Source organism: Citrus clementina, unplaced genomic scaffold (assembly GCF_000493195.1).
Source record: "Citrus clementina cultivar Clemenules unplaced genomic scaffold, Citrus_clementina_v1.0 scaffold_2, whole genome shotgun sequence".
Classification (NCBI taxonomy): Eukaryota; Viridiplantae; Streptophyta; class Magnoliopsida; order Sapindales; family Rutaceae; genus Citrus; species Citrus x clementina.
In genome coordinates, this window is record NW_006262688.1 from 35,879,121 (window position 1) to 35,899,714 (window position 20,594).

The window sequence follows — 20,594 nt, forward strand, 5'->3', positions numbered from 1 at the left end:
TAAACTTTATAGATTAACCACCCACTTCACACCTGCTTGCTATTTTGTTACTAATGAGATTTAACTATATTGAGAAAATCTAACTCAATTATAGCTGGAGCCAGCCCAATGTCCTTCACAAATCGAACTCCTTTTTGCACAACAACAGCTTCCGCAAACTCTGCATCTTCAGAAAAAATCTCCTTGCAAAGAGAAACTGCTACAACTTGACCCTACGAATTGCAGATTAATACTCCAATGCCAGCATAATCATCCTTAAAACTGGCATTGGCATCAACATTCACTTTATGCCGTGATTGAGGAGGATTTTGCCAGCACCGGCTTGGATTAGTAGGCTTAGTACTCCCGCTAGTTTTACTTTGCAGAGTGCCCACTCCAAACGACAACTTCTTGAGGCTCACTGACAGCATTACTATGAAACATATTATTCCTGGCGAGCCAAATTGAGCAACACAAAATCACCCATTCCTCGAACTCATCTTTTGTTAAAATAGATGCTATATAAATGGGCAAGTTGGAAAACTCCATTGGCATCGTAATCTTTATGCTAGAATAAAACATACATCATTTCATTGAAATAAAAGGTCGTTTTCCAACTCTTGACAGAATTTTACTTTACTTTCCGATTATTTTAAAAATTGTTACCCAGCTTCTGACAGAATCAACTTCTGTCTTTTGATGTGTCTTCACTCAAAATGGACCCATGCTTTGTAGAAATGATCATCCCTCGATCAAAACTCTCCGGACATTTTTGGTTTGGTTTTTTGGTCTGCTGCTTGTGCTTGCCTGTTTCCCTTATGAAGGTGGGGAAAAAAAATACGCAGAGTTTAGTCCAGTGACGCGCTGGACTTCCTTGTTAATTTTCCATGATGGTGATCCTGTGATACGAGTGTGATTTGTTTTTGGTGGGCGCAGATATTTGGAAAAGTAGGCAACCAGATAATGTACATCTAATTTGAGATTAAATTTTACTGCCGATTTAGGGTCACGAGTCTATGCCAGCAGTTTTTTTCACGGGTCTATGCCTGCAGTTTTTTCCAGATCTACTCGTCCAATAGGCAATGGTTTGACTTGAGACTTTTCAAACAAAAAGAACCCAGGCCTATTCCCTGGAGCTTGGATCTGAGCCTATCCGTACGGATAGACAGGAGAGGACGGGAGGGTCTACTTCGGGACACTGTCTATTTTTATTATTTTAAAAAATTTACGCAGCTTCATGAGTCGAGACTTCCAAATGCGGGATTTTCAAAGTCCACATCTGCTAGATATTGGAAATTTGGATTTCTCTTAGGAGAAATTGCCAAGTTCACCCTTTTTCCTTTCCTTTTTTTTTTTCAACCTTTTCCGTTGATAAGGATATTGGAACCTTCCTGTAGTTACTAAAAGAAAGAAAATCATCGTCACATCATATTCTGTTACATAAGGCCTTAACATTATTTACATGATATCCTTTTTTTATCACAGCAACATGTAAATATATCCCTTACTTTTAGTACCATTACCAGCCCAATGATACTGATATGATTCTGCTCCAGCATCCAGCATCCTTGAATAAAGAAATATTAACCAAAATTTCAGTTTCGTTTCGCTTCTAAAACGAAAATGAGGTCGAAAAGATAAACAAAACAACATAATGTTCTTGATATCTACCTGGATATCAATCAATCAATCAATCAAAAGCCAGATTTTATTTTGGAATAATTGCTGCAAATTTGAGTCACACAGAAAGCATCTTCATGGTATGTTTCACCAAGCAGTTGATCTATATGCTTTTGCGAACAACGCACACATTATTTCTCAAAGCATTTCAATTTAAGAATCACTGACAAACTGATTTCAAGTTAGCTCCTCAAAAACCAATCGAATGCTGAACTCAGAATCATGGAAGAGAAACTATCTTTAAAACTATTCTATTCTAATTCACATAAACTGGTGGACAACAAATCCATCCTGCATGGAATAAATTTGTTTGAGCCATTCATGTAAGTGATACAACCTTCCAAAGTCATTATATTTATTGTCTGTTCTTGCAATACTTATACAAGTCAAAGTTTCACTTCAGACAAATTTAAAATAAAAACAGAGTTAGGCCCTGTAAAAGCAAAGAAAACCCAGTGCAGTTCTTCTAACACAAGTATGATATGCGTTAAAAACATTCTTCTATACCATTTCCCTTGAACTTTGTGCTATTGCCATATGCTTGACACACATGTCATCCTGAAAAAAGTTTTAATAGCAACAACCAGATAAATTGCTTCAGTGATATAAAGAGAAGGAATAAGCAGCAGTTGTTCAATCAGAACACTTTCTAATTTGATATGCCAACATTTAGGCATAGAACAACTCTTAGATTCAGGTAAATTGAGAAACACCCCTTGCACATTAATAAGCATGCATCAAATTAAAGATTATGACACAGCATCCAATTAAAGATTATGACACAGTTTATGAACTGACCTCCCTTCTCACTTTGTTCGTATTCTGCGTCTTTGGTTAATTGATCATAAAACCAGTTTAAATCCTTTTGAAAGGAAATCATCCCTGCGGGGGACACAGAAGAGAGAATGTCAAACAAGATAAATAATCAATAAGCCAGTAGTCCCCCACTCAAAATAAAATTTATATAAACGAAAGCTCTGCATAACCAGAGAAATTAAGGAAACGCATACTTAAAATTAAGAAAATAGCTTGAACAGAAGAGTGACAGTGAATATGTTTTATTACCTCTTCTTCCTACATTGTGTCTTCTTTTCCTTTTGCTCCTGCAGCTTCTTCAGAATAATTCCATGACTACCATTATCAAGGGGAATAAGGCTTTCTACACATATGCAAGCCACAAACGAATCTGGACCACCATCTATCTTCACAGTCTTCAGTTTTTTCCTTTTCCAATCATACCATACAAGCTTCTCGCCATTCACTTCCAAGAGAACTTTATCACCACCATCCTCATTTGAACAAATTAAAGGTCGCAAAAACCTAAAAGAACTTATAGATCTACACCGATCAATTGAAAACATCTTACTCCAGGATTCCTTCAACCCATATTCTTTCATCATCCACACATCGACTTTCACTAAATCATAATTGCACATCAAACACATATGTCCTTCCAGCGCACCCACGTCCAACACAAAATCTTTCTCATGAGCGCCATAATTGGGCTGTGGCAATAGACGAAACTCTTCGAGGCCAAGATCAAAAGCCACAATCAAATTACCAATTCCAAACTCTGGCCTACGAGGAGACACCCAATGTACAACCCCATTGACATACACACCATAGCCTCTTCTATGCAAAAGATGGAAGTAAAATTGAAACATAAAGCGAAGATAGTTGGGCAATTTCTTAATCCTCGTCCAAGATCTATTTTTTAAACTAAAAACCTTGACTTCATACTCGACGAAGCAACCAAGATTATCGTCTTCATCTTTCTTAAACTGAACCATCCTCACAACTTTATAATCATCACTAACAAGATCATAACCAAAACCATAAAAGACGAAACCGCGAATACAAGATTTGTCGGGCAAATCAATATATTCAACGGGTAACTTAAACAGCTGTCTAGTAGCGGGATTAAACAGAGCGATATCTTGATCAGAATTAGATAAAGCAAGCAAGCCGTTGCATGAACCAAAAACTTCAGTACCAGTCCAAATGCTTTCTGGGTAGTGGTTAAAAGGGATAGCTTTATCGAGTGAATCAAGCTCAACGGAATAAAGATGCAAACCTTTGAGAATCAAACGGAGGTGGGATTTGGTTGCAATTGAGTTGTTCAATTGAAGCTTGATGAAATCTGGATCGTCGATTATTGAACATAGCGGTCTTGAGAGACAGCGGTAGCGCAACAGAGTTTTCACCGGTAATTGATACAGAGTACCGGTAACAACATCTAGGGGTACTTTGGACATCTTTGAAAATTAGGGTTTGGTGAAATGAAAGTAAATTGAGGGAAATCACGCGGAAATGTGTAGAAAGAAGAAAAGGTAAAGGGGGAACGAAGGCGACGAGGAAGAAGCGGACAGGAGACAGAGAGAGAGGGTGTAATTATTTTATACTCTTAATTATCACACGGGCGACAGGTGGAGATGGCGAGTGTGTGAAGTGTGTGTGATAAGGTACTAGTGGTTAGCATCCTAAAATCGATGCGAGAGTACATATGATATGGGGGTCCGGTGGGCCTTACTTTTTGAAAGTCCTGAGATCTGCCTGAATACACTTTTTGATTTTCTGCTCTTTTGATTTTCTGCTCTTTTGAGGGATTGATTCTTGTTTTGTTTGATAAGAAACCCCGAATCAGATTTGGTATTAACCTGCGATCAAACGATAATCTTTTGCTTTAATTAAATTACTGCATATTCATGTTAATAACTTTCTGGCTCCGTAGATGCTCCACGAATTTAAGAATCATGTATATGTAACGCAATTTCTATTAGAAATACTGATAATAATAATAATAATGGTAATTTTTCAGGGACCTTCCTTGATTTTTGATGTATTTATACTTAGATTGTGAGTTTGTCCGTATTATTACATAGCTCCCCTGCCGTTGGTAATTTCATCCATCGACCATTGATGGACTGATGAAATGTCCAGAATACACCCAATGCCAAAAATGCTATAAATATCTACAATTTATTACCCAATATTTGGTGCCAAACATCACATGAGTGTAACAGAAAGACTAAAACAATTTACATTGCTTAATAATAATAACAAAAAATAAAAGATTAACAACAAAAATTAGAAATTAACAACTATTATGAATCTATGAGGAAAATCCTTATCTTGGTGAAAATAATTGTAAATAAGGATGACTTTAAAAGATTAAAACGAAAGAAGCCAAGAGAAGTAAGAGAACAAGCAAAGCAATTCATTTTCATGTGTGAATTTACTAGGTAAAGTTGGCTACTTTTAGCCAAATCTCATTTGCCATTTGTGTGTTTGGCAGTGAAAGAACAGAACCTATGTTCTAAGTTGTGTTCTGCACAATGTAGTATAGTGCATTATTAAATATTGCACAATCAACAATTATACAATAAACATAAATAAATAAAGGCTGAAGTAGGAAGAGGTAATAATTATAAGAGAAATCTCAATGATCTACTGGATGAGGGAGATGAACCATAAGAATTAACAATATTTGTGTGTTTGGTAGCGCTTTTTTCACCACTTTGAACCCGCTTTTGAAAAGCACTATTTTTGTATCTCTTCATCATCATCAAATCCCAATCGTTAACACCATTTTCTTGAAACTCTTCTAGTTGTTGTTGTTCATTATTATCATTGTCATCATTGAAATCTCCAACCAAATGCAAGCCACCTAACTTGCCTTGCAATAGCCTCAACATGATCCAATCTTCCAACGCCCTTTAATTGTTTCTTAATTGGATACGCCTTTGGATTTTCAAAGTTCCTTATGAACTCCAAAACCTCAGCTTCCAAAGCTAAATTACACGTCCAAGTTCTTTCGAGTCCTAATACCAGTCACATTTGATGTCGGATGCCGTCGATACTCATTGTACGGCCACCACAAAAACTTGTCTAATTCCTATCTCAATTAAAATTGGTGATGTCTTGTTATGATTACAACAACAACTTTTCTAGAGCTTCAGTTATTTGCTAATGGCGTTTAGCTAATTAAAAGTAAAAAACAAATTGCCAACGTTGGTTTCATGGAAGAGAAATTGCAATTATTTCATTATGGGTAATGAATTGGAATGGTTAATAGAGTGTTTCAATGGGTTATATCCATACAATTTTTGTTTAGTTTTTCAATTTTTTTTTTTTGAACTTTAAATGAGCTTTTACAAGTTTATACTAATATTGATGTTGTACATATATTTATACTAACCACATGGAAGACATGAGATAATATTAAAAAACTTACAATTTAAGTGCAAATATGTCAAGCAATGGGGAAGTTCCTAAAAATTATAAAAAAAAAAAGACATGTCGTTCGAAAACTATACGGCTTGTTAAGTCAGTTTAGACTTTGGAAGCTGGAATGGCAATCGACAGTGACGCGATCATAAAAATGAAAATGAATAGCTCACCGACAAAAAGCAAAAGAAAACTCGGTGCTCTCGGCATGTATTGCCTTCTTAACAACACCATTGGTATGAATACGCATGCTCACCTCACCGCAATTGCTGGAAAACAAAATTAAATTCATTTCCACTCAAAAATGCTGATTCCATGTCCACTGAAAAGTATTACTTAAATTAAAAAAGTCCTGGTGAAGTCACATAACTTGTTATGTGTATGTTTCAACTAATTACAGTAATTTACATCCATACATACATAGTAACCCGTGAATAATTAAAGAATAATGCTTCAAGGTTTTTCAAAAACCTTATTTATTCGCATATAGCATTTAGCGTTGCTAGTAACCAGTAGAACGGGAATGGGCGCTCTTAGTGCTAGCTACCTTATGACGATTAATGCCGAAAGAAAATGACACGCCTAATTTTGATTAAATTCAATCAGAAGTTAAGCACTTATTAGTTTTAGCAGAGACCATATAGCAAGAGAAAGCAGATTAGATAAACACAAGTCTAATCCTAATTAGCAGTAACTAACTTTGTAAATTATTAATTACAGAGAAAAAAAGAGGAAATGATATTGAATCACCCTCCCCGCTGCCATTAGACGTTGCGCGCTTATAACACACACCCACACGCACCCACACACACCCCCCAAACAAGGCCCTTGTAACTTCTCATCTATTTATTGGCAATTTAATTTACTGATACAACAATATTATGTTTTCAAAGTAACATACATGTAATAAGGCAGTGGTTATGGTAGAGCTATTCCACTGTAGAGCAATTAGGGATGGCAAAAACCGGATTTGAATTCGGATGTAGGTATGGTAGAGCTATTCTACTGTAGAGCAACTGGGGATGGCAAAAATCGGATCCGGATCCGGAATGAATTTTTGGGATCTGGATCCGCAAAAAATATATGTGGATCCGGATGCGGGTAATATCCGCACGGATTGCGGATGGATATTCCGGATATCTGGATCCGTATGATAATAATTTTAAATTTAATAATTTATATAATAATATTAAATAAAATTCAATTATAATTTAACATCAATTCAACATATAAAAAAAAACACCATAAATTCACAAACAATAATTTCGCAATATAAATCAAACATAAAAAAAAAAAATCTAAGTTAAACCGATTTATTACAATATTCTCTAATTATTATTATTAGTTTTTTTAACATATTTTCATAGTTAATGAAGATTATAGAGTTAATTATTCTTATACATTTAAATAAATAATTTAATTTATATATTTTTCATTTGAAATTTAATAATTTAATTATAAAATAATGTGGATCCGGATTTTTCTGGATCTTTACGGATCCGGGCCGGATCTGCATTTTATTGCCAACCCTAAGAGCAATGTTGATGACCATCAAATGATAACAATAAATATAAATTTAATATTTATTTATATAATCGTACGATTATGATTAGTACTAGTTGAACCCATATGATCATTAAAAATGTATTATTCTTTTAGCTAGCACCCACAGCCACCGAACAGCACCATGATTAATTAACACGATCGTCTCTAATTTAAAATACATAGTTACGTGTTATCTCTACAAGCATGCGTGAGGTGACAACAATTTATAATTATGTATTATCATGATGATGATCGGCATAGCATTATTGTTTTTTTTTAAAAAAAAAAAAATACATTGATTAATTATGAACAAATAGGAGCTCATATATGGAAGATATGAATTTATATATATATATGCTTGGCACACATTATTATGTCTCCGATATCATCATTTTGGCACGGATTAATAATATTCCCTTGGCCACAGACAAGATCACTCACATCATGTTGCTCGCTTCACCCGTGAAGGAGATAATAAATGTTCATCCGTAAACAGTAATATACGACGTATGGGATAGGACATACATAAAATCTTAATCGTTTAACACTAACAAAATCGTTGGATAAGATTTTTTTTATTATTATTAGTAGCAATTAGCAAAACTAAATTATTACAGAGACCCACAGTATATCATTAATTATTTTTCATTCTCTTATCTCCTATTTCCTCTCTTATAATTAATATGCATCGATTAATTGTTTCTTTTTTCAATTGATTCCACACTCATTAACAATACTCCTTTTTGTTCGCTTTATTATACTCTCATCTTCTTTCCTTCTCTTGTGCAGAATCTCCACGGATCCTCTGAATTGAAGAAGAGGAAAAAAAGAAAAAACCACATTCTTAAAATTGATTTGTATTCCATGAGCCATTATTTAATTTAACAAGTTGATAGAGAAGTTGGCAATTGGACTTGTGAAGATGAATTGAGAGTAAAATGCACAATTTGCTGCGCAATTACTTTTACTTGCGAATTTAAATAATTTTCAAATTCTAAAGGATTGAACTTGACAATTTTAAAGCAGAAGTTTCTTAAGAGAAAGCAATTGAGCAGCGTGGTTAAAAATTATTTCATTACCGCGTTTACAATTAAATTACCATACATTTTTATCGAAGTATAGGAGAAGGGTTGCTGACTTGCTGTACTGTCAAATGGGATGAAGTAAGAGACTTGTGAGAGGAAACCCAAAGGGGAGCGCGATTACAAACTAATATGACATAAGAAGATTAGTTGTATAAACTCATCATGAGTCTATATAATTAACAAAATAATTATTATTACTCTTCAACCAATTCTTCATGCCACATATGCTTGTACACACTAGTTTGTACAAAATTGTTTGTGACTCTATTATTATTGAACTCTATTATTAGAGTAATGATAAAAATACAACTATCTTGTACAAACAAGTATATATAAACTAATGTGACATAAGAAATTTGAATATATAAAACCATTATAGGTACAAATAATTGAAAAATAATTATTATTATCAATTTTCAACCAATTAGTTTGTACATGTTAATTTTTACAAAATTATTTGTGATTCTATCATTATTGTTATTGTTTTTTAGAAAAAAAAAAAGTGGAATCCGTTGTTTATTTATTTTAAAGAAAAATTCCACATCAACATTATTCTTGACCTTTGGATTGATTATAATTTAACACAATTTTGTCCATATATATATAAAGTGTGCGAACATCTAGGAAAACGTATAAACCGTGCGATTTAAGTGCTTCAAATTGTAAGCCTTTAAAACCCTATAATTTTAAAATTTTCTCGAATTTTTCCTGCACTTTAAGATCGCGGATCAGAAAATTACTCTCTCTCTCTCTCTCTCTCTCTCTCTCTCTCTCTCTCTCTCTCTCTCTCTCTCTCTCTCTCTCTCTCTCTCTCTCTCTCTCTCTATATATATATATATATTGCTTTTTTAAAATAAAGGTTCTCACACACCAACAAAAGTGCGGAAATCCGTTGTAAGCCGTTGGATGAATTTGCAAGGAATCCAGCTTTTGGTTTAGGTTTATGTGACGTCTAAAGCTTGTAATACGTACTCTAGATAATTTGTTGATATGGGACTTATGAAATTAAACGTTTGTGTGTTCAGGTGAAGTGCCATGTTGAATCTTAATGAATTGAGGTCTAAGATGAAGACATTCATGCTTGCAATTGCCCAATTTTAAAGGATCTTTCCTTATATTATATAGATGGCCCTAGCGGATAATTATTAGAATTTTCGCAAGCAACATCCTGCTTCATAATTTGTTGAAGCAGGAGTCCAAAACATGATACACCAACAAAGTATCAAGCAACTTGATCAAATAAAATTTACAATATTAACTACAAGCATATATAAAATTTACAATTAATATTGTAATTCCACTAATTTAAGTAGAGTAATTGTTATCTCAAAAACACAGCCTGCAATGGCAAACAAAGTTGGACTGCAAATGCACCTTCTAAATCCTTGAAATGGGACCCAACCATTAGCACTGCGGCGCTGCTTCAGGCGGCTTCTACGAGCGGCGCCACAGCGATGCTTTAGCAACAAGTTTGCACGGCATTGTCTGCTGGAAGTTATTGATGGGAGAATTTGGGTGCGGAAATTGGAAGACAAATTAGATGAGTTTTAGATTTCATTTTCGGCAAAAAAAATTGAGTCACAAACAAAGATAGAGATAGATGCACTTTAATCTTACAAAATATCAAGATTCAGAGGTGGGCTTGAGCCGTTTGATGACTTTCCAAAATAGGTTCCCATACTTGCCACTGCCGGAATCTTTATTTGAAAAAACAATGCTTGGGTTATATATTCTATTCATTCAACTTAGCAATCCAATTTACAATATGCTTGGGACAATTTAGCTTTATTTAATTTTTAAATCTTGATATTTGATAAATATAAATTATTAGTCACCCTCCTTAAGTTTATCTTCTTATAAAAGAAATGTTACAAAAAAATGAATTTATTCAATTTTTTACCTTAAATTTACAATTTATATCAACCGTCCACTAAAATGCTAACTACCATTTATAATTGATAACATCATAATTATAATTTAAATATTTAACATGCTAAAAAATAACTATTTTCTTGTAATCAATTTTCAATTAAGAGTGGAGCTATTTGTACTTTAAATTATACTTTGGACCCTTTTTTTAACCTGCTCATTCAATCATTTAGTAGATAGTTGCTCTTAGACACTTTATTAAAAGTATCTATCTATATATATATATATATATTGTTTGCGGTTGATTTTGGGTCAATGAATAAAAAACCACAAAACCAACCCAAGAGCAATAAATTTATATTTTTGTCGGGGCGGGCTGTTTGGGCTTTTTGTGGAGTGGAGGAGGATTGAGATGACGGAGGATATGGAGGGGGTTTGACTTTAGGTGCAGAGGGCTGGTGAAACTCGCCTTAAACCTGCGAAACAACCAAACAAAAGTCAGAGGTGGAGCCGGGGGTGGCCGGCGACCACACTCCGACGCTCAAGTCAGAGTTGGGTTATCTCAGGTTAGAGAGCTTGCAAGCTCTCGGTAATGGAGATTTTGAGGTTGAAGAAACCCTCGTTTCTTTTTGTGGTGAGTGTGTTCACTTGCCTTTTGATAAAAATCAAACATGAATATTTATATGGTGTACCCCGGTCGCCGTGCTACCTGGCGCTATTTTAGTGGCGTTCCCTACTGTCATGTCAGGAATATTCTTATTTTTATGCGTAAGGCGGCTTAGACGTTTCAAAAATATCAGTGGAGAGCAAGTTTGTGGCGTATTCACGTGCTGGGCGTAGTGGAGTGGTCCCGCGTACCTCTGCAATTCCGTTGTAATTTTGCAGGTGTAACAGGAAAAGCTGGTGGTCCCAACTGTCACAATATCACACTTTTGGCGGATTTGCTGTCGTGACAGGCGGCTGTCTCCTCTTTTGCGGCACAAGATTTCCTTATTTTTCAACACGCATCAAACCGATCTTTCTGCGATTCAGGGCCCACATATCCCTTCACATATTTACGAAGATTTTTATATCCTTTCATGGTGTACTCGAGGTACCCCCGGAGTCCTTAGGGTAGCCGGGGTACCTAGAGTATCCGAGGTACCCAAGGTACCCGAGACAAATTAATCTCTTAAATATCGACACGTGGCGCTTCATTATTGGTCTCATATTTCCTTCCCAAATAAACATATATATATATATATAAAGTTGAGACTTGAGGAGGTGATGTGACATCACCATTTCTCATCTTTGTATATTCTCTATTATCTAATAAATAGAGAAATTTGACTTTTCATCTTCTCATAATTAATTTGATTGTTATTACACAATAACAATTATGTAAAGATTTTAATGAGGCATATTCTTTGTAATGAACATCCAACGGGGAGTGTTATGAATTTATTAAAATAAATGTGGATGTTCATAACATATATCTCATAGTCTCCACACTATCTCTCATTAGCAACATTTAGCTTCCCTATAACTCCCACTATCTCACAAGGAATTATGATCTATAATTTTTCATTAATTTCATGGAGTGATTATGTAACTATAAAAGGAGAGCTTATCTTTTTGTTTTGTACACACACAATTGGAATGAATAAAATAACTCTATATATATTCTCTCATTTTATTATTTATTTTGCGTTGCTTATTTATTTGTATTGCTGGCTAATAGTTTTTTTTTAAATTTTTTATAAGGCTGCCTCATCTTAAAAAAAAATCAATTCATATTTTTTATCAGTTTTATCAAATGTAAAGTAAGAAAAAAAGATAATACTAAATTCTTTTTTAAAAGTCGCGTGAAGCGCGGTTCTATTTTCTAGTATATATATAAAGTTGGGACTTGAGGAGGTGATGTGACATCATTATTTCTCATTTTTGTATATTCTCTATTATCTAATAAATAGAGAAATTTTCTTTTAGATTTGATTTTTCATTTTCTCATAATTAATTTGATTGTTATTACACAATAACAATTATGTAAATGTTTTAATGAGGTATATTATTTGTAATGAATATTCAAGGGGGAGTATTATGAATTTATTAAAATAAATGTAGATGTTCATAACATATATCTCTTAGTCTCCAAACTATCTCTCATTAGCAACCTTTAGCTTCCCTATAACTCACATTATCTCACAAGGAATTATGATCCATAATTTTTCATTAATTTCATGAAGTGATTATGTAACTATAAAATGAGAGCTCATCTTTTTGTTTTGTACACACACAATTGGAATGAATAAAATCACTTTATAATATATTCTCTCATTTTATTATTTATCTTGCATTACTTCTTTATTTGTATTGCTGGTTAATAGTTTTTTTTTATAAGGCTGCCTCATCTTAAAAAAAAATTAATTCATATTTTTTATCAGTTTCATCAACTGTAAAGTAAAAAAAAAATGATAATACTAAATTCTTTTTTCAAAGCTGTGTGAAGCGTGGTTCTATTTTTTAGTTTACTATATGCCTAAGCCATTTTTATAGAATCACACCCTTAATTATTTTGTCAATTATTGTCTTTGGACATTTCATTTAGACGTATTTTTTAAGTCCCTAGGTTATTCTTTAGGTAATTTTTTTTGTAGAATTATGCCTCTAGTGCTTTATCGAATACTCACCTTTTAGGCATTTTATTTAAAAATATTTTCTATGTACCTAGGTCAATTTTTATTTTTGGGTAGAATTACACCTTTGAAGCTTTGTTGAAGATTTACCCTTTGGATATTTCACTTAGAAGTGTTTTCTAAGTACCTAGGTCATTTTCTATAAAATCACGCATTTAGTGCTTTATTAAAGACTTGCTATTTGAATGTTGTATTAAAAAAATATTTTCTAAGTACTCAAGTCATTCTTTATTGAATCACGTCTAGGGATGGAAAAAAAGGGACTTGGGCATGGACTTGAAAATAAGCATGAGGGCGGGGCCTGAGCTAGGCTTGAGCTTAATTTATTTTAATTTTTTAAAATTATTGTAAATTTGAAATAAATTAATGATCAACAAGTTGTTATAATTATAAATAAATTAAAGAAAATGAATATTTCAAAGTAAAATAATAAATAAAGCAAATAAAAGTTTAGAAATTTAATTTTTTTAATATTAGATTCTCTAATTCAAACATTCTCTTAATTAATTAACGCATGAAAGAAAGTTTAATATCATAATTTTAACTTTTTTGAATCATTATTGATTTATAAATTAAAATTTTAAGTTTTTTTTTTAATTTTTGAGTTAATTTTTAATTTATGAGTTACTTTTTAATTTATAAATTTATTTTTTTAACAGTGGGCCTAGGTCTAATCCAGAATTTTTTTCTTAAGTTCTTATCCAAACTCTCATGTGTGAGGGTCGGGTCGGCCGACGTCCTTGGACATTTGATCGTACCTTGTTTTTAAATATTTTACTAAAAATTTTAAGTACCTAGACTATTCTTGTAGTAAAAAAATTTCATTAAACCTATTTTTCTTTGTAGACTTTTAGCCATTTCGTAATTTAATCTAACAGATATAAATTATAAACTTTGGGTAAAAAGTTGTATTAATTTAAATTTTGATAATACTTTTAATAAAAGTATAAACTCCAGATGAATAACTAATATCTTTATTAATCTTTCATGCTACGACGGTTGGAAGTTTTGAAGCGCCAAGAGGCCGAGGCCCGCAACACCTCATTCACAGAGTCTTAGAAAAGGTGAATTGATTGACGATTGGACAACCAGACGAGCAAATCAAATGGCTACCGCCAACTGCAATGCCGCGCTTGTCATTTAAAAATGCAACGACACCTAGAATCTAGGAACATTAACTGATAAACTACCATCCACTTGTCCAGGACGGCGATATTAGCAATTACGTGGCAGATTATAGGATAGAGTATGATGAGGGCAGACAATAATTGTAACGAAAAAATCGAGAAAATTATGTTTCAGTCATAGTCGTTTAAATTATAGATAAGGAAAGAATATGATAATTGATTAATTATTAATAAATAAAAAAATAAAAAAAGTTAAATTTTATTCATATGTTATCATTAAAAGAAACATGTTAAAATATCATTAAAAGTTCAGTAATGCTCAAATCAGGAGAAGATATTCTTTCTTAAATTATATATGCATGCAGCCGAGGGCAGGGCCACTGCCCCGCACTAAAGTATTGTGGGATCTAAAATTTAATTTTTAAATGATAATTGTGTGAAGATAATATTTTCTCTTTTAAAATGAGACTGAAATAAAAAATTCTTTAAATATTTAGGAGGATAAAAAGTCAATCTTTATCTCAATAATTATCTGATTATAAATATATCAATAAATAATCTCATGTAATATGAATTGTAATCATAGACATTGGTCTCATGTAATAAAAAAAAAATTATATATGCATGCATGCATGTACATGTCCATCATTACGTCATACATTAGAGCATTTCTCTTCATTTTTTAGTAAAATTAAAGTCTACTTAAAATACTTGAAAAGGAAAAATAAAAATGAAAGAGGTAACTTGTAGCTGGCATTAATCGAGCGGCCGCCTATGGAGGAGTATCGACTCCAAACTCTCGAACTCTAATTGTTCTTTGTCTCTGAGTTGCCTGTGTTGACGTATTCTCTAAATTAGACGACCAGGTTTGATGTGCAGTTTCTTTTCCTGCATGCGAGTGGAAAAAAAAAATTTGGATAAAAATGGACATAGCTTAGGATCTTATTCTTCATTTACTATTACTAGTTTTTTACGTGGGTTCTTTTATGTTATGTATAAGTATTTTCATATATTTAATATATCATTCACGCCTATTTAAATTTCATATTAATTCAAGTTTTAAAAAAATGCAAACGCTGGGATTGTCTTGTATGTGGAAAACTAGATCAGCTACAAAATGTGCAAATTCTAAGAAAACAAAATTTAAATTTTCATCCCCAAAAAAGAAAAAGAAAAAAAAAACGTATTCACCGCCACCTTATTTTGAATAAAGATTTTCGCGCAATCTAAATTTCAATTGAGCACTCTTGACTGGAAATTTATCTATTGATTAGTTAGTAATTTTAAAAATAAAGAAGCTGCCACTTCAGCTTTGGTTGAAGTGGTGGGCTGCTGACCTCACAAGCCCCCACGAAAATATTATAGGGTCTAAATATTTATAACTTTTTTTTATGAAATGCAAGTAAAGTAGGACATTTTTCATTTGTAAGGACAATTTATCTGGATATATATTTCATAGAATTTAATGTAATCATATATGAGTTCCAGTTATATATATCTGATTGTAAATATTAATGTAATATTTAATAACAGTTATAAATATCTGTGTAATCAGTATTAAAAAAATAAATAAATAAATAAAAAAATTCAATTCTATTTGTATACTATTATTACATCATATAAAATATAAAATTGTTAAAAGTTTAAGAGAGTTCCGGAGAGGGAGGGAATCCTAGATTTTTTTTTTTTTTTTTCTTTTGTGTGTTTTTTAACGATTGGTGAAAGACAAGACATATGACCCAACAGGTCAATTTCGGGGTGGACCCCTTAGCCCACGTTTTGTGCCAAACGTTGCATTATTGCGAAAAACGTCCTCTGACACGTGGAACTATGAACAGCATTCTCAAATTATTGTGGTGGATAGTCGAGCAATAATTGGATTAGCTTGTGGTGTTGAGGTTCTCTCTTTTCATTTTATTTATTAATTAATTACGAACCTCAATCCTCGGACCCCGATTGATGATTGCATACAATATCATGATTTATCGGAAACCCCAGTACGCTCTTGATTACCTCTTAACGAAGCTGACACGGAAGCTTCATCATCATGCAAATTTGTAAATTAAATTTTGCCCACCTGTAAAACATGCATCATTTTCAAGTCCAGCAGATCTGGGGCATGTGTGTGTGTGTGTATATACATGTATATATTCAGATATGATGAGGTTACGAGTCATGTAGTGAGTGGATAATGGATTTGAAGTTGGGGCAGTCTGATTCAGATTTCTTAGTTTTCTTTTTCAGATAATGAATCGAAGCATGGATAAAAACACATTTGAAACAATATCGTTTTAGACTTATCTAAAAGGAAAAAGATCAACTAAAAAAATATTATTTTGAGTATATTCTTACACGTAAGAATATTTTAATTCAAATACCACATCGGTCCACGGTAAGATACACGACTTGTTCAATTCTTACAATGCAGGCAGGAGTATAATTTCAGTTAAAATCGGGGAGGTTTGGTGCCCACTTGGCCGTCTCTCGTTGGGTCATGGTCCATCAAAATTGAAAAGTAAAGAGAAGTTGTCTACTTCCACCTCCTCTTCACATTTGACATATAAAAAGGCCAAGGCATGCAGCAACCTCCACTTTCGAACGACACCTTCAATTTTCTCTCATATCGTGTTACACGTTCACTGCAAAATGAATGGTGACCACGAAGCTCATCCAAATTCTGGTGACATCAAGGCGCCACTCCTACCTTCCCATCGTCAAATCCAGCGGTCACCAAGCTCCCACTTCACATTGAAAACCATTTTCACACCAAACAATTTCTACATCTTCCTGGGACCTCTCCTGTGCGCTGTTATATGTGTATGTGTGAAGCTCGATGGGCAGGCGACAAGCAGGAACATGTTGGGTATTCTTGCTTGGGTCTTCGCTTGGTGGCTCACGGAGGCCGTACCCATGCCCATTACCTCTATGGCGCCTCTGTTTCTGTTCCCTCTGTTTGGTATTTCTTCTGCTGATGCTGTTGCTCATTCTTACATGGATGATGTTATTGCCCTCGTTCTTGGTAGCTTTATTCTTGCTCTCGCCGTTGAGCACTACAACATTCACAGAAGATTGGCCTTAAATGTAAGTTCCCATAATGCATCATCATCATCATGTCATTAATCGTTACGATTTCTTTTTCAGAAAAATTATCAGTGACAAAAGATGAATTAATTATGTATGGACAATCCTATACCATATAATATATATTAATAACTACAGATAACTATTCTATTCTGTGGAGAGCCAATGAATCCGCCCTTGCTGCTTCTTGGGATATGTGGCACGACAGCATTCGTGAGCATGTGGATGCATAACGTGGCAGCAGCAGTGATGATGATGCCAGTGGCCACTGGGATCTTACAGAACTTGCCAGAGGTTCATCTTCAATCAACCCTTGTTAGGAAGTATTGCAAAGCTGTGGTGCTCGGGGTCATCTACTCTGCAGCCGTAGGAGGGATGAGCACACTTACTGGAACAGGTGTTAATCTAATATTGGTCGGGATGTGGAAGACCTATTTTCCAGAAGCAAACCCGATCAGCTTCAGTACCTGGTTCTGTTTTGGGTTCCCCTTGGCTTTAGTGATTTTCGTTGCTTTGTGGGCTATTTTGTGCTTGTTCTATTGTTCAAGGGGATCTGGACCTGCTCTCTCCGAGTATTTGGACAAAGCAAATCTCAAGAGAGAGCTTGACATGTTAGGTAAGACCCTGCTGTCTGTCCAATTAATGACAGCTACAGCTAATTAATGTTCAGTGGCTTAATTCTATTGTTTGGTGTTTTTCTTGGCAGGTCCAATGGCTTTTGCTGAAAAGATGGTACTAGCTGTATTTGGGGTGAGTTGAGCTGTAATTTTTTTTTTCTCCCCTTTCAAGTGATGTGCATAATGTTATTGGAAATGTCTTCAAGTTAATTTAAGATAAATGATGCAGATGCTAATAGCATTGTGGATGACAAGATCAATAACAGATGACATTCCAGGTTGGGGAGCACTCTTCAATGACCGTGCTGGTGATGGAACTGCTAGTGTGAGCACTCTTTGGTCTTTTGTTTATCATTTGAGAACATAATTAAATGAGGCATGTTTAATCAAGCTTTTGGATGATTTTTAACTGAATTATTAATACATATGTATACATACACACATAAATATAGGTTGTGATGGCAACATTGTTGTTCATAATTCCGAGCATGAAGCAAAAGGGAGAAAAATTGATGGATTGGAACAAATGCAAGAAGCTACCTTGGAACATTATATTGCTTTTAGGGGCTGGCTTTGCTATAGCTGATGGAGTCAGGACTAGTGGTCTTGCTGATGATCTATCAAAAGCATTGGATTTCCTGGAGGCAGCGCCCTATTTAGCCATTGCACCCATCGTATGTCTGATTAGCGCGATTATTACTGAATTCACATCAAATAATGCCACAACAACCCTCGTTGTTCCACTTCTGATCCAAATAGCAAAAACTATGCATGTTCATCCATTGCTTCTTATGGTTCCTGGAGCAATTGGAGCACAATTTGCTTTCTTGTTGCCGACTGGAACCCCTTCAAATATTGTTGGATTCACAACCGGGCACATCGAAATTCAAGATATGATCAAGACAGGGCTGCCCCTTAAGATTGCTGGCATTGCTGCTCTGGCCTTTCTAATGCCTACACTTGGTAAATAATCTTACCGCGACATTAATTGTTTACTGTTTCTTGATACAAGTGTATTGACAAATTTTGGATATTGCAGGTGCTTATGTTTTTGGGACAGATGTGGATGTTCAGTAGCTGCAAACTCTTGTAAACTGTGGAGGTTTCTCTCAATCAAGTCTCCGTAACAGACATTGGGGGACCCTGAATAGGAATTATAGCAATGCTAGTGTTTGATGAGATGATGATAAAAATTGACGCTTTTCCTATAAGAAAAGACGCCTATTGTATATTTGCGTGCCTAATGAATGCTTCCCTTAGTGGTTAGCACACCATATTGAGTTTTTCCCCTTTTATTGAACATATATAGTTCAAAATATAATTTCTGCATTTTCTATCCGCCCATGAGAAGCACTAGTACTAGTACTACTTCTGCTAACCTAGCTTCAGCTTCAAGACAACATCATATAAAAGAAGGCATATGTATATAAATATTCAAGTTCTCACCGGATTTTGACTAGAATCTGATTTGAATTATTTACTGGTTGTTCTTACCAGATCAAAGTCAAATTTGATTTAAATAAATAAATTTATATTTATGGAGAGATTGGGCTAGCAGAGATAGGTTTTTTTTTTTTTTTAAAGATTTGGGGCAAAAGATATAGCTGAGGTGATCTCAAAGGTGAGTTGTAATGGTTTAGGAGGTGAACTAAGATATTTTGAATTTGGAATAACTAAGATAACTCAATGAAACTCGTTGGAGTTAGCATAGAGCGTTGATATGGCAAGCTTAAGAGAGCTCAATGGTACCCTAGGTGCAATCAAGAGATAATTCTAGAGAGCTTATCAGTATATCTCATGTTAGCTCGTATATGAAGTTTAAAACCATTGTAATAAGTAGAAAATAAATGTAAATAATAAAGAGCATATAAGATTTTACAAGATTCGCCATTCGGCCTATATCCACGGGGGTAATTTATTTCCAATAAATAAGATATTTTGAATTTGGAATAACTAAGATAACTCAATGAAACTCGTTGGAGTTAGCATAGAGCGTTGATATGGCAAGCTTAAGAGAGCTCAATGGTACCCTAGGTGCAATCAAGAGATAATTCTAGAGAGCTTATCAGTATATCTCATGTTAGCTCGTATATGAAGTTTAAAACCATTGTAATAAGTAGAAAATAAATGTAAATAATAAAGAGCATATAAGATTTTACAAGATTCGCCATTCGGCCTATATCCACGGGGGTAATTTATTTCCAATCTAATAAATAAATAAAGTATTACATATATATATAGGAAATTGTGGAACATTTTTTGGGACAAAGCCTAGTGGCTGCATATGGTGGGCCCCATCATGTGCAGCAACAAATTAAAAAAAAAAACCACCAGGGGTCGTTGGATTCCTAGTGGATTCCCAGACAATGATCCAATCCGAAACTTTCAGATTAGATAACTGTCCTCTATATATATATATATATATATATATATGATAATATTAACAAAATCTTATTAAAGTTTGTTTATGATGAATAATAACATGAGGAAGATGTGGGTCTTATGGAGATTAGATAGTTTCTAAGAAAAAAATAATGAAAAAATTTCTTTGAGAGATGAGATCGCTAAAATATTTCATGGAGATATAAAAATGAAGAAAAAAACCCTAAAAATGGAGGAAGAAGAAGATGAAGCAGCTTCTCAAGAAATCAAATATGGAGAAAAAGCCAATTATCTTGTGTCTTGAGCTAAATTTCTAGGATAAACGCC

At 33.9% G+C, this 20,594-nt stretch overlaps 2 protein-coding genes across 3 annotated transcripts; one reads left to right on the plus strand and one right to left on the minus strand.

Annotated features, from left to right (window-relative positions):
- Positions 1–1,334: 1,334 nt before the first annotated feature.
- Positions 1,335–4,160, minus strand: LOC18050994 (F-box protein CPR1). 2 transcript variants are annotated; one of them, XM_006449809.2, is made up of 3 exons: positions 2,725–4,160; positions 2,458–2,541; positions 1,335–1,546 (listed from the first exon to the last, which is right to left on the minus strand). In XM_006449809.2, exons 1-2 carry the CDS (start codon positions 3,912–3,914, stop codon positions 2,502–2,504), a joined length of 1,230 nt encoding a protein of 409 aa, XP_006449872.1. In that variant the 5' UTR covers positions 3,915–4,160; the 3' UTR covers positions 1,335–1,546; positions 2,458–2,501. The 2 variants fall into 2 exon arrangements, with proteins under 2 accessions (XP_006449872.1, XP_006449873.1); XM_006449810.2 differs by lacking the exon at positions 1,335–1,546 and adding an exon at positions 1,984–2,217.
- A 12,472-nt stretch (positions 4,161–16,632) lies between these two features.
- Positions 16,633–19,221, plus strand: LOC18050995 (tonoplast dicarboxylate transporter). Its single transcript, XM_024191115.1, has 6 exons — positions 16,633–17,268; positions 17,407–17,884; positions 17,975–18,018; positions 18,115–18,210; positions 18,338–18,848; positions 18,925–19,221. Exons 1-6 carry the CDS (start codon positions 16,834–16,836, stop codon positions 18,960–18,962), a joined length of 1,602 nt encoding a protein of 533 aa, XP_024046883.1. The 5' UTR covers positions 16,633–16,833; the 3' UTR covers positions 18,963–19,221.
- Positions 19,222–20,594: the final 1,373 nt, after the last annotated feature.